The sequence below is a fragment of the Muntiacus reevesi genome, chromosome 2 (genome assembly GCF_963930625.1).
Source record: "Muntiacus reevesi chromosome 2, mMunRee1.1, whole genome shotgun sequence".
Lineage (NCBI taxonomy): Eukaryota > Metazoa > Chordata > Mammalia > Artiodactyla > Cervidae > Muntiacus > Muntiacus reevesi.
In genome coordinates, this window is record NC_089250.1 from 211,406,051 (window position 1) to 211,419,699 (window position 13,649).

At 57.2% G+C, this 13,649-nt stretch overlaps 1 protein-coding gene across 1 annotated transcript in view; it reads right to left on the reverse strand.

Moving 5' to 3' along the window:
• ELN (elastin) overlaps positions 1-13,649 on the reverse strand; it is a 32,860-nt gene that overhangs the window by 3,558 nt on the left and 15,653 nt on the right. Inside the window, 17 exon segments of the mRNA XM_065924814.1 lie at positions 306-339; positions 1,768-1,839; positions 3,258-3,296; positions 3,918-4,049; positions 4,590-4,649; positions 4,737-4,922; positions 6,540-6,596; positions 7,313-7,399; positions 7,807-7,848; positions 8,124-8,204; positions 8,773-8,826; positions 9,888-10,058; positions 10,594-10,653; positions 10,740-10,835; positions 12,259-12,309; positions 12,580-12,639; positions 13,048-13,089. Coding sequence (XP_065780886.1) covers positions 306-339; positions 1,768-1,839; positions 3,258-3,296; positions 3,918-4,049; positions 4,590-4,649; positions 4,737-4,922; positions 6,540-6,596; positions 7,313-7,399; positions 7,807-7,848; positions 8,124-8,204; positions 8,773-8,826; positions 9,888-10,058; positions 10,594-10,653; positions 10,740-10,835; positions 12,259-12,309; positions 12,580-12,639; positions 13,048-13,089 — 1,324 coding nt within the window.

Here is a 13,649-nt window from a genome sequence, read left to right on the forward strand (position 1 = left end):
GTTGCGGATCTCACAGCAGAGGTGGCCCCTACCTCCAACTGGGAATGGCCGGCCGGCTCCTAGGACACCTCCAAGGCCAGCGGCACCTGAGACAAGGGCAGGTAGGGGTCAGGATGAGGCACAATGTAAGGGGCCCTGAGCATCCTCTCCGGGGTCTGGGGATGGGATTTCCAGGAAGGATCCTTCACGGGTATTGTGAGCAGGACTGAGGCCTGAGCTGGTTCATGGACAAGGCAGTGGGGGTGGGGTATAAGTAGCTTGCAGGCCTGGGCTCGGCGGGGGGCAGTGGGAGCAACTCACCAAATTTGGCTGCTTTAGCAGCTGCAGCTGGAGACACACCTGGAAAGATGGGGAGCAGGAGGGCTTAGGAATATCTCCTCCCTCCCAGAGTCGTGTCCTCCTGACCACTGCCATCAATCTGCAACCTGCCCACTGACTCATCCTTCCACCATCCCTCCACCCCTCCTCTATTCATCCATCTTTCCAGAAATCTTTATTAAGCTCCTACGGTGTGGCCGGACTTGTGGAGCACATGGGGTAAGAAACTTCAGGCTGGGACAGAGACACAATGATGACCCGAGAGAGAGACGTTGACACAAGGTCTGCCATGATGGCAGAGACTTCGGGAAAGGAATTTCCCTGCAGGTTTTGCTTTCCTTCTCTGGAAAATGGGCATAACCATCACTATCCTAATGAACCTCCACTGGAGGTGGTTGGGCGAGTTGAGAGAGAGAGGAGAGGGAGAGATTGGGACACCCAGCCGCAAGGAGCAACCCTCACTAAACCTGCTCTGTGCTTATTCACTCAGTCGTGTCTGACTCTTTGCGAGCCCGTGGGCTATAGCCCGTCAGGCTCCTCTGTCCGTGGGATTTCCCGGGCAAGGATACTGGAGTGGGTTGCCATTTTCTTCTCCAGGGGGTCTTCTCGACCCAGGGATCGAACCCATGTCTTCTGCACTGCAGGCAGACTCTTTACCCGCTGAGCCATTGGGGCCCCTCCAAATGCTGCAGGAGTCCAGAGAGGGGGGCAGGGCTCAGTATAGTCTTGAGTTGCTGATGAAGTGTGGGCAGGGACGCTTGAACAAGGTGTGGCCAGATGGGAAAGAAAGTCAGTCTCTCTCTCATTCATATGTGCATGTGTGTGCAAACACACACACACATCACACGCCATTCATTCACTGATTCTAGAACAAACTTACCTCCAAGGCCCACAGCCCCTGGGACAGCTCCAAGCCCACCAACTCCCAGTCCTCCGACTCCGAGCCCACCGACTCCCCCCAGGCCTGTGGAGAGAGTTGTGTATTAGACCCTGCAAGTGAGAGCAGCTGGCTCTGTCCGCGGAGGGGTGGGGCTATCATCGGAGGCCCCACGTGGAGCCTGGGCTGCCAGGGCTGGCAGCCAGGGACCAGGAGGTGGGCTAGACCCCCTGGAGACAATACCCCTAAAGGCCTTGGGGAGCAGGCCAGGGAATATATGCTCCATGGCATGTAGTCAGACACACACCCCCAAGTCCCGGGGCAGCCCCCACCTCACACCCATGCTCACCAAATTGGGCGGCTTTGGCGGCAGCTTTGGCGGCAGCAGCAGGTCCTGGGGACACAGAGGGAGCTCAGGGAGGGAGTCTCCATGGGTCAGTCTCCCTCAATGCCCAACCCATCCTGGGGTTTCAACTAAGGTAGGTACCATTAGCCCCATTTCACAGATGAGAAAACTGAGGCACAGCAGAGGTTAAGCAATGTGCTCAAGGCTTCATGGGGTTTCAACTCACCTGCCACACCACCTGGAATGCCGGCTACACCAAGATCTCCAATCCCTCCAAGGGCCCCGACCCCTCCTGGTGCTGTGGAGAGAGGGTGGAAAGTCAGTCCTTCCTCCTTTCTGAAGGACCAGGCCTCCCCGCCCCAAGGTCACTAGGCAAGTAGACAGGTGGCGAAGGCCACGTGACCCAGTGGAAGGAGCAGAGGACAGAGGTCCATTCCCAGACACGCGGGTCTGAGTCCTGGCTCTGCCCTGACCCACTGGACAAGCGCAGACCCCCGCCCCCGATCCCCGACCTGCCCACCTCCTCCCCTTCCTCCCAGGCTGGCACTGGGAGCTGCAGGTGGTCCCAGTGGTGGCTGTGGCCATGAGCTGCCAAGGGTGGAGGACCAGTCTCAGGCCCTGACAGCCCTGGGTTTGAATTCTGGTTTCTCTGCTCATCATAGCTGTCACCTCTGTGACCCTAAAGGGGGCGACGATCCTTTCCCTGTTCACCTACAGGTGTTTGAAGCCTAGAGGACACACTCTGTGTGAAGGTCCTCTGAGTGTGAACCACTGTCAGTACAGAGCTGCCAGGAATTACAGCTAGCCCTTTAGGGGGACACTCGTGGTCAGTGGTTCATGCTTGTTAGCCGGCTTATTGTTCCAGGCAGCAAGAAAGGTAGGTACCATTAGCCCCATTTCACAGATGAGAAAACTGAGGCACAGTAGAGGCTAAGCAATGTGCTCAAGGCTTCAAGGGCAGGAAATGACTTTGGAGCCAGAGCCCTTAGCGGCTCTGTTTCCCTGGCAATGGCTGTCGAGCTCAGACCAGCAGGGCCGCCAGTAAGGAACAGGAGAGAGGCCTGTGGGTTACCAGGCCCGCTGTGGGTGGAACACTTTCCAACGTGGAAACTGGTCCCAAGAGGACCGGCCAGACCTGGTTGGCAGTTCCCTGGCGGAGGCCCCGGCCCAGATCCTAGGAGGCCAGAATGTGGGGGGACACAGACAGCATGGGTCTGGCCAGGCTGGGGCTGCCTAGGTGCCAAGTGTCGGGGGATGGGGGCGGGCAGGTCTGCCACGTCCTCGTGGCGGGCACAGTCCTGCTGACCGCAAGGCGGGGGCCCAGATGAGGAGTCCTGGCTTTGCTGGGACATCAGCCCTGGCCCCTCGCTGGCCTTGGGCCCCATGAAACTATCAGGGCCTTCGGGACCATGGTCCTCACCAAGGTGGAACTGCCCCCCCCCGGGGGGGGGGCTGGAAATGGGAGGGGCAGTTGGGGTTGTCCTGGGGCTGTAGGCACGCTAGGCATTTAGTGGGCGGGAGCCGGAGTCTGCGGAGCTGTCATTAATGTGTCCTAGAAACTGCCTTTTTCCACGCTGACCATCCCAGCCCTTTGCTGTAGGCTCCAAGCACTGGGGCCTGGCCCAGGGGAAGAGGAATCGGGGGGACCGGGTGCTATCAGGGATGGTGGGGCAACTAGGGGATCACCCACCGGGGTGGTGTGTTGAGGGGTCTTACCGAACTTGGCTGCTTTAGCTGCGGCCAGGGTTCCAGGTACTGGGGAAAACGGCAAAAGGAAGAGTGGGGGAGGTCAGTAGCTGAGCTCTCTGCTGGGAGTTCGGCTTCCTCCAGGGAGCCCTCCTGGACTTCCTCAGCTTTCTTTGTTTCTCTCAAAGCCCTGAAGCCGTGGCTCTGCACTAGGCGCTCACCAGGCCAGGGACAGAGCTCCGGTATCTAACTGTGTCTCTACCAGTCTAGTCTGGGGGTGCTTGAGGGCTGAACTGTGCCTTCTCTTTCCATCCTATCCTCTGCTGGCTCCTCAAGGCCCAGCACGGTCTGCCTGAGGCTGGCGTAACTAGGAGATGAAGAACTAGAGCTCTCAGAGACCCCCTTGCCCCTGCACACTGCTGAAGAGGAGCTGGGGGGCCCAAGCCCTCCCACTGACCCCAGGGACCCCCAGCCTCCGTTCTTGGGCGGTGGGCTTCTTTTTAGCTTGGAGCTCTTCAGCTGGCCTGCCCCCCTTCTCTTATCCCAGTTGTCTCAGAATGCTCAGGAGGACCTAACAGAGCATTTATCGCGCGCCTCGGTGCAAGGGTACTGGAGGATGGGCTGGGGAGAGAGCCCTGCCTCCTTGGGGCTCGGGGGGCATTGCTCTTCAGCCCCCAGAAGGCCCCTTACCTGCCGCTGCCCCAAGTCCAGGAACTCCAACCCCAACTCCAAGGCCAGGAACACCAGCACCCACTCCAAGGCCAGGAACTCCAACACCCACTCCAAGGCCAGGAACGCCAGCGGGAAGCCCGGCGGCAGCCCCTGTGGGAGATGAGGGAGTGGGGTGATGGCGGCAGGCAGGAGACAGGCCCTTTTGGGGGTGTCCTGCCCAGGAAGCTGAGTCAGACCCCAAGAGAAGGGGCCCAGTCTCATGCGGGGCCTCTGTCCCCTTCATCTGCCCTCTACGCTGCCGCCAGGTTTTCCTAAAACTCACACTGACCACCAAGTCCAGCCCCTCCCCAGACCGGCATCCGGGGCCGCACGTGCCGGACATCACTGCCCCTTTCAGCCTCACCTCCTGTCCCTCCCTCTTGGATGAACTTAATTTGATTCTCCTAACAAGCCTCCCTGGCGGGTGCCCTCGGCCCCACACAAGAAGACAGGAAACTCAGAGGTCACTCTGCTAGTGTGGGGCCCAGGACTCGAACGTGGGTCTCCCTTATGCTAAATCTGTTTCTGATGCCCATGTCTGCTGCCTGGGGGGCCTCATGAGGCTGTAGGGCGGGTCTGAGAGGTTGTGTGTCCAGGGACCTGGCTCAGACTGGGGTCACACCAGACCGAGAAGGCAGGCAGGACACTCACGCAACTGGGCTTTGGCAGCGGCTTTAGCAGCGGACTTGGCGGCAGCTGGGGCTCCTGCTCCTGCGGGGGAGAGGATGAGGTTTAAGGATGGCACCCACGGAGGATTCAGAGGACCCTCACTCAGGCCCGCTTATTCACATGGCTTACCTATGACACCGCCGGGGCCAAGGCCAATGCCGGGAGCCACGCCGATGCCGGGAGCCACGACGCCGGGGGCCACACCGATGCCGGGAGCCACGACGCCGGGAGCGACGCCGGGAGCCACACCGATGCCGGGAGCCACAACTCCGGGAGCCACAACTCCGGGAGCCACACCGACTCCAGGGGCTAATCCTGCGAAAGTGAGCAGAGCCAATCCTTAACCGAGTCCTGACGGGAAGGACAGAAGCTGATGGAAAGAGCAGCTGGCTGGGGGGTCAGGAACCCTGGATCCTTGTTCCAGCAGAGCACAGACTTGCTGGGTGACCTTGGGCAAGTTACTTTCTCTTGATGGGCCTCAGCTTCTTCATCCCTAATAAGAGGTCTGTGCAAGATCAGGAGCTCAACTTTTGGAGTTCCAGGGACCCCTTTGAGACTCTGAGGGTGATACAGGCAGACTCATGTAGCAACTAACAGCATGTAGTAAAGGCAAGTAAAGGCAAGACAGGCAGGCCTGGCTTCAAAGCTCAGCTCGGCCACCGTTTAGCTATGTGAGTGTGGGCAAGTTACTTAAGCTCCGGGAGACTCAGTTTCCACAACTGCGAAATGGGTGCAACAGAACCAATCTCATAAGGCTGATGTAAGGATTACCTCAGCATATGGTGAAAGTGAAAGTATTGGTAGCTCAGTCATGCCTGATTCTTTGTGACCCCATTGACTGTATAGCCTACCAGGCTCCTCTATCCGTGGAACTTCCCAGGCAAGAAAACAGGAGGGAGAGTCCTGACCCAGAGACGAAACCCACATTGCAGTGAGATTCTTTACTGTCTGAGCCACTGGGGAAGCCCTCAGCATATGGTAGTTTTACAAAAACGAGTTGCCATGTCTGAGTTGAGGAATCACTGGTGGCTCAGTGGTAAAGAAGCTGCCTGTCAAGGTAGGAGACATAGGTTCGATCCCTGGGTCGGGATGATGCCCTGGAGAAGGAAATGGCAATCCACTCCAGTATTCTTGCCTGGGAAATCCCATGGCCAGAGGAGCCTGGTGGGCTACAGTCCATGGGGTCACAAAGAGTCAGGCATGACTCAGCGATTAAATAGACCTGAAGTTAAGATTTCTCTGGCAGGAAGAAAAAAAAAAACCCTGCCCCCGCCCCAGCACCGGAGCTGGCAAGCAGCTGGGCTCTAAAGTGAACTCTTTCGCTGTGCCGAATTCAGAAAGGTGTGGGAGCCTGGGGCTGCCAGGGAGGCCTTCGGATGAAGCAGGAGATGGAGAACCTCATCTCGCTCGGGGTGGGTGGGAGCTCAGAGGAGCCCAGCGTTTGTTCCAGAAACGGTTCTGGAAGGCAGCAAGGGCTTTGGGAAGGGTGGGGGTGGGTGCTGGAGGGCTCTCCCGGCATCTCTTCTCTCTTTGCCTTCCTGCTCAGAAACTTCACTCCCATCCCTCAAAGTGCTCGGATGGGCCAAGACCTGTGAGGAAGTCCCAGGCCCAGGCCCAGAATGTGACGGCTTGGAGTGGGGGTGCTGTCAGACTCCAGAGCAGAGATATGAGAGAGCAGTGCTCTGGGATCAGGTTCGGAGGCAAAATCGGCAGGGGGCTTCCCAGGTGGCTCAGTAGTAAAGAATCCATCTGCCAGTGCAGGAGATGCGGGTTCCATCCCTGAGTTGGGAAGGTCCCCTGGAGAAGGAAATGGCAACCTACTCCAGTATTCTTGCCTGGAAAAATCCCATGACAGAGGAGCCTGGCGGGTCACAGGCGTGGGTCCGCAAAGAGCTGGACATGACTGAGGCATGAAACAACAACATCTCTTACCAAACTGGGCGGCTTTGGCGGCGGCTTTGGCGGCTGCAGCTGCTGGAGTCCCGACCCCTGGGAAGGCGAAGATTAAGGATCAGCAGCGGTCCCCAGCACCCCTCCCCTCTCTCTTCCATCCCCCATGGTAGAAAGACTTCGCAGAGTCCGCATCTCGGGAACTGGCCCCTCTCCCAGGCCCGCACTGTGATGGCCCGCCAGCCGCTCTGGACATGTCCTCTCCCTGAGCAGCAGCTCTGACTCTGCGGCTATTGGAGGAAACGACTCATTTCTTGGGGGAGAAATGCAAATGGGGAATTCCCCCCCCACCCCCCCGCCCCACCCGGAAAGAAGAAGAAATGCAGAAGAGAAATCTTCTGGTGGGAAAAAGAAAACACAAACCAACAAAGAGGATTGTAAGTTAATCTCATTTCCTCCCTTTGGAGAAAGAGTGCTGGGTAAACAAAGACTGACACAGGCCCTCCCACCCGATCAGAAAGCAGAAAGGCCCCATGGGACCCGGGGATGAATGAGGTCTCCCCAAACCCCAGCCAAGCAGAGTTCTGCTGCCTTACAGGCTGACATCCTGAGCATCCCTGAAAGCAGGGAGGGGACTTTCTGGGTTCACTCAGCGATCTGGAATCCTGTGGGGATGCTTCCCTCCAAACTATAGGAAATCCCTTTCTCTGGGCTCAGTCTTGCCATCTGTAAAATGCGACCCTTGATCTACATCAACTCCAGGGCCCCTTCCATGAGATAAACCAAACCCATGTCTGGGCTGGGACACAGCTCACCTGGCACCCCTCCAACACCTGGCACGGCTGGTATTGCTCCTGGGGCACCTGGCACCAGCCCTCCCAGGGCTCCTGCTGCCCCAGCACCTGGAGGGATGAAGAGCATCCAGGTTTGCCCTTGAAGCAACACCTTCTTGGGGGAGCCAAGGGTGGAGGTGGGGGTTACATCATGGCTGGGTATCGGCTGGGCATCTTTAACTCACTGGTGTGGGATGGGGGATAATGAGCCAGATACCAGTGACCCCAATAGTGGGCAATTGAAAAGGGCAGAAATGTTCACTGTGGCTTTGGAAAATGGGGCCAGGGGCTTCTGACCTTAACGCCAGGACTTTGCAGCCCCAGAGGCCAAGAGTGTGAGGTTGCTCTGATTTTTGAGCCTCCGCCCCTGACAGGAGAGCCTGGCTGTGGAGGGGAGGAGGGGAGGGCTTGGCCCTAGGAGGGAGGGGGAGGAGGGGAGGAGGAGGGGGTAGGGGAAGCGTGGCTGGGGCACTTACCGATCTTGGCTGCCTTGGCGGCTGCAGCTGCCTGAGCTGCTGCTACGAGGAATCAGGAATCGAGAAAGAAAGAGATTCAGAAACCTTGCTGGATCTCAGCTGGACTGTGCTAACAGTGCATCTGCCCCAAGGGCACAGGAGGCCTGTCCTGCGCTCTCCCCCAGGTCCTCCCTGAGTTCCCAGAGCTCAGTCTACCCTCCCCAGCCTCCCATGACCCACAGAAGATGAGCCTCCATCCCTTTCCCTGTGTCCCCCCACCCCCCACCACCCGCCTTCATGGAGCTAAGGCTCAAGGGAAAGGCCAGCTCCCAGAATACCTGCGTCTCCGTAGCCAGGAAAGCCCCCAGGGCCAGCCCCGAATGTGGGAATGCCTCCAACTCCCACTCCGCCTCTGGCCCCTGCGGAGCGAAGAGAATCAAGGGATAAAGGATCTAGTGGGAGAGGCTGGGGCGGGCTCTGGGGGATGCTGGATGGGGGAAAGGACGCAAGCCTCCCCCCAGGTCTGGTCCATGAAGGACAGGAAACCATGAGATGCCTGAGCCCCACCAGCTTCCTCCCTACTGACACCCCCTAGCGTGTGCCCCGCCCTTCTCTTCTCTGAGCAGTTGGGGAAGGGCCTCTTTGTTGGTGATGGGCAGACTGCGCACAGTCTTATCCTCTGCCAGGCTGGGCTGTCCTCTGAGAGGGTCCTGGCCAGGGCAGGGAGGTCAGGGACACTGTCTCCACTGGGAGTGACATACTGGGACTCTACTGAGTCCCTTGGCCTCACGGTGGGAGACACCTGGGGGACACATCGTCCTGGGGCCCAACAGGTCCAGGTCCCAGCTCTGCCAGTGACTTGCTGTGTGGCCCTGGGCAAGTCACTCCCCTTCTCTGGGCTGTACAATGGGAAGTAGAAGATGAGGGTGCTGGAGTCCGAATAAAGGCCAGAACGGGGCGGGGCGGAGCTATCCGCTCAGCACTCACCGAATTTGGCTGCTTTGGCCGCTGCTTTAGCAGCTGCGGCTGGTGACACCGCCCCTGGAGAGACCAAGAGAAACACAAACGCTCAGGGGAGGATGGAGTGGACTCTCAGGATGCGTATATATATCCCTCTGTCTTTCAGTCCGTCTTCTATCTATTGAGCCAACACAGGGTTGTCCATCCATTTACCCACTCATATCTCCACTTACCCATTTGTCCATCTGTCTATCCAGTCACCCATTCATCCATCCGCTGACCTTCCCAAATGTCTGTCCATTTGTCTATCTTTCGATCTCAATCCACCCACGCAACCACTCATCTCTCCAGCCACCCACACATGCATTTATCCATCCATTTATCCACCCACCTGCTTATCTGTCCTTTCATCTAAATGTCTAACCAACTATCCATTTTGTATTTGCCTTCTACCCACCCATTCATCTGCTCATCCAAACATGTGCTTATCCATCCATCCATCCATCCATCCATCCATCATTCTAACCACTTACTTTGTCCCCACCTGCCTATCCATCTCTCTTTTCATCTACCCGTTTATCTTGCCATCCACCCTTTTACCCATCTTATTTATCCATCCATGTAACCACCCATCTTTGTATCTGTCCACTAATCCACCCATCACTCACTCTCTCATCCATCAACTTGCCTACTCATTCCACCTGGCCATTCACCTACCTCCCCAGCTGCCCATTTGCCCATCCATCCATCCATCCATCCATCCATTGATCCATCCATCCATCTCTCTAGACATCCATCCATTCATCTACCTACCCAGCCATCTATCCACCGTTTACTGAACACATATTCTGTGAAGGGTTGGGAACACAGAGATGAAAAAGACATGGTTCCTACCCCCAGGAGCGTACTGACAACCAGAAGGTAAATTGAAGAAGATAAGAGGCTGGCAGTAGTTAATTATAGCCCAAGAAAGAGAAGATGACCAAGGGTGTGGAGAGAAGAGGATAGAAGGGTGATGTGTTAAGGAGAATCAGAAAGTCTTGGCAATAATTTCTAACATCTCTCTCTTGCACACACAAACACACATGCGCACACATAGCCAAGCTCAGCTGGTCCACCTATGATGCCTGAGCACCCAATACCTGGAACTCCGACACCCGGGACTCCAACACCAGGGACTCCAACACCTGGGACTCCAACACCTGGGACTCCAACACCTGGAACCACACCTGGAACCCCAACACCAGGGACCCCAACACCTGGAACCCCAACACCAGGGACCCCAACACCAGGTACTCCAACTCCTGGGACACCTGTGGATGAAAGGATTGCTGTTCTGGCCTGGACCCTGTGGGAACCTCAGGGGGGCCTTTGGGGGCATGACTCTGGGGAGCTTCGGGAGTCACGGGTCCTGTGTGCAGGATGCTAGCTGGGGGGGCATTGCCTCTGCGTGGATCCACGTCTCCAGAGAGAAGGGGAGGGAACTGAGGGAACCCCGACAGAGCTCTAGGGGTTTGGATCTGGGGCTGGAAGGAGCACGCTCTATGTCTAAAGCAGAGTCAGAATGCTCCACTGGGCCCAGGCAGTTGGCACAGCAGCTGTGAGTGGCCCAGGGGGTAAAGTGGGAGAAGCCAGATACTTCGCAGGGTCCCTGCCCACACCGCTGGGCCAATCAGTGGAGAGCAGGGGACAGAGCCTGCTGACAGAGGCAAGGAGGCATGACCATGATGCTTGGGGGGACTGGAGGGGAACAGTCCATCCAGCCTTATAGGCCTGGAGCCTTCCAAGGTGCATGCTGAGGCTGGGGCTGGCTGGAGTCCTGGCACTGCCCGTTTCGGGGACACTCACCGAATTTGGCTGCCTTAGCAGCGGCGGCGGCGGCAGCAGCAGCATCTGGAGCCCCGACCCCTGGAGAGAAAGCCGCAGAAGGTGAGGCCCTTTTCCTGTGACCTTCTCAAGGACACCCCCCTCCGCCTGTCTGGGATGGACCCTACCTGCGATGCCTCCGATGCCAGGAATTGCGCCAGGCACACCAGGAATGCCAGCACCACCAACACCAACACCAGGCAGAACTCCAGCTGCTCCAGCACCTGTTTGGAGTGGGGACAGTGAGGATGTGGCTTCCAGGGGCCCCGCCTGGAGCCAGGCAGGAAGGCTGCTTGGACGCTGGTGTTTTCACCGCTGCAATCTCCTCTGGGAATGAGGCCCAGGCATCTCCGGCTGGGCCTGCTTGGGAAGAGGCCCCCACCCCACTGTTCCTTGACTCACCCCTAAAGTGTCCATTTCAACACTCTCATTAAGGGACTCGTATGTTTTCAGACAAATCCCATTCTAATCACTGCCACATACTGAGAAACCACAAGTGACCGCTCCCCAGGCCAGAGGGGCCCCTGCAAGAATGTTCAAGACTTCCTCTCTCTGTGTTCCGAACACGCGGCCAAGTTTGTAATCCAAGCGCCGGGCCGCCTGGCTCTCGCAGCCCCTCGCTGTCCCTCTCTCTTGCTCCCACATTCCAGCCATCCCCTCCAGCCTCGGGGGCCTGGAGGGAGGACCTCTGTGGGGCAGGCCTCCAACTCAGTACTTCCCTCCACATCCTCACCCCCTTAGGCTAGTGGGCAGGATTCTTCCATCCCATCATGGCTGCAAGAAGGGGCTCCCTTGGGACTGGGGCTGAAGGTGAAGACTTTACCCCCATGATCTACTCTGAACTGGGGAATCACCAGGGGCCCACTCGGCCCATGCATAGGCAGAGAGAAGGCCATGCCACATTGACTAGCCAAGGGATCGTGGGCTTGAGGAGCTACTTAAAAGTTTTATAGTCCATATTAAATTGATACTCAACTATTAAACTGTTTAAATGCTCATACATGTACTACCTAAAATGATCATTCTAACCTCTGCTCTACCCACTCCTTCCTATTTTAACCACCTGGCAAACTCTCTACCTATATTTTAAGGCTATGAATCAAATATCATTTTCTCTGAGAACCCTTCCTGATTATCCCCAGGTAGAAGCAATGTCTCCCTCTTCCTGAGTCCCACGACAGTGCTGACATTCTTCAGCAGAGCCCTTATCTGTCCCTGGTTTCTGAAAAGGAGGGAGGGACGGACAGAGGAGGGAGGGATGGAGGGATGGATGAATGGAGGGATGGGTAGATAGATGGATGGAGAGATGAATGGGCGGATAGATGGGCAGAGGGAGGGGTGGATGAATGGATGGAGGGAGGGAGGAAGGGACAGAAGGAGGGAGGGATAGGTGAATGGATGGGTGGAGGGGTGGATGGATGGATAGAGGGATGGAGAATTGGAGGGTGGAGCAGATGCACAGCTGGAAGGAAGAATGAATGGACGGAGGGAGGGAAGAACAGTAGTGTTGAAACAGTTGGATAAATGGGGGTGTGGCAAGGAGGGGCCACCTTGGTTAGTTATCTGTGAGGCAGGCTCTCAGTGGTAATAGGCATGGTGAGGCTGGAGGGCTGGCAGCTAGCAGGCAGGGGCTCCAGGGGTACTTACCAAGCTTCGCTGCTGCTTTAGCCGCTGCTGCTGCAGCCTGTGTGCCAACCCCTGGGGGAAGAGGAAGGGGAGAGCCTGGAAAGTGTGCCCCGGCATCTCCGGAGTCCATCTCTTCCAGGCCCAAGAAAACCAACTGGTTCATATCTGGGTGTGGATGTGGGGCATATAGCAAGCAGAGGCTGGGAGAGCTGCCCCCAGCTTCCTGCCTTGCCCCACCAGGGTCCTTCTTTAAACTCAGACCAGGGTCTGGATATAGGATGGGCTGGCTGGCTTTCTGGAGCCTGAGTTATTTGGCTGGCGGAGGGGTGAGGCTCTCCTTACCTGTCCCTGTTGGATACCCAGCCTTGCCCGCAGCACCAGCCACTCCGCCAGGCCCATAGCCTGCGAGAGGAGAGGCTCAGTGGGCATCCGTGCGATCTCACGGTGGCTGCCCCTCCCCTGCCCTTCAAGGACAAGGCCACCCAGAGCCTCCACCTGTCACCCCCAGCCAGAGTTAAATGGAAACATGTGTGGAATGGTTATTCCCATTTTACAGATGAAAAGACTGAGGCTCCGAGAAGAAAACCCGTTTTCTCAAGGCCTGGGGATAAGTGTGAGGGCCAGGATTGAGAACCAGGTTCCATGTCCCATTTCCATGTCCCCCTCCTTAGGGGGCTCCCATTCTGAGACTTCACACCCACCCTACCCCCCAGTTGGTGTTCTCCTAGCCCTGGACTGGGGCCATAGCTCCCTTGCCAGAATCCTGTGGCTGGAAGGAGCCAGAAGCCCACCAGTCTAAGAGGGCCTTACCATAGGGCAGTTTCCCAGTGGTGTAGGGCAGTCCATAGCCACCTGAGGAGACGGAGCGTGGGTTCAGTGGCTGCCCCAGGGCAGCCCCACGCCTCACTGGGCCCCCACTACCTGGGCAGACAGACCTAGTCCCCACAGGTACTGAGGCCTGAGGCCTCCTTCCGTCCATCAGAGTACTGAGCTGCTTCCAGAGGCTCTCAGGAGAGCCAAGGCCTTGGAGGAGGTGGGGGAGAGGATGCCCCGCTCCAGGGCACAAAGGGATGGTGATTCTTCTACCTGCCATGGCCCCCAAGTCTGAGGGTCTTCCTTACTCACTCACTTCCCCATCAGGAAATAGCTTCTCATCGTGTGAACGTGACAGCTGGGGTGGGTTGACATCAGAGGTTTCTTTCCAGTGAATGGTGTTTCTTATCATCAACACACATGGTTTCCCACTGGGGCTACGGGTCTCTGTGCGTGTGTATGTGTGTGCACATGGGTGCGTGTGTGTGTATGGGAGGCCAGCACCTGCAAGATGTTGGTCTCTCTGCTCTTTCTTTTTTAAAAAATATTTCTTTATTTATTTGGCTGTGCAGCATCTCAGTTGAGGCATGGGGGATTTT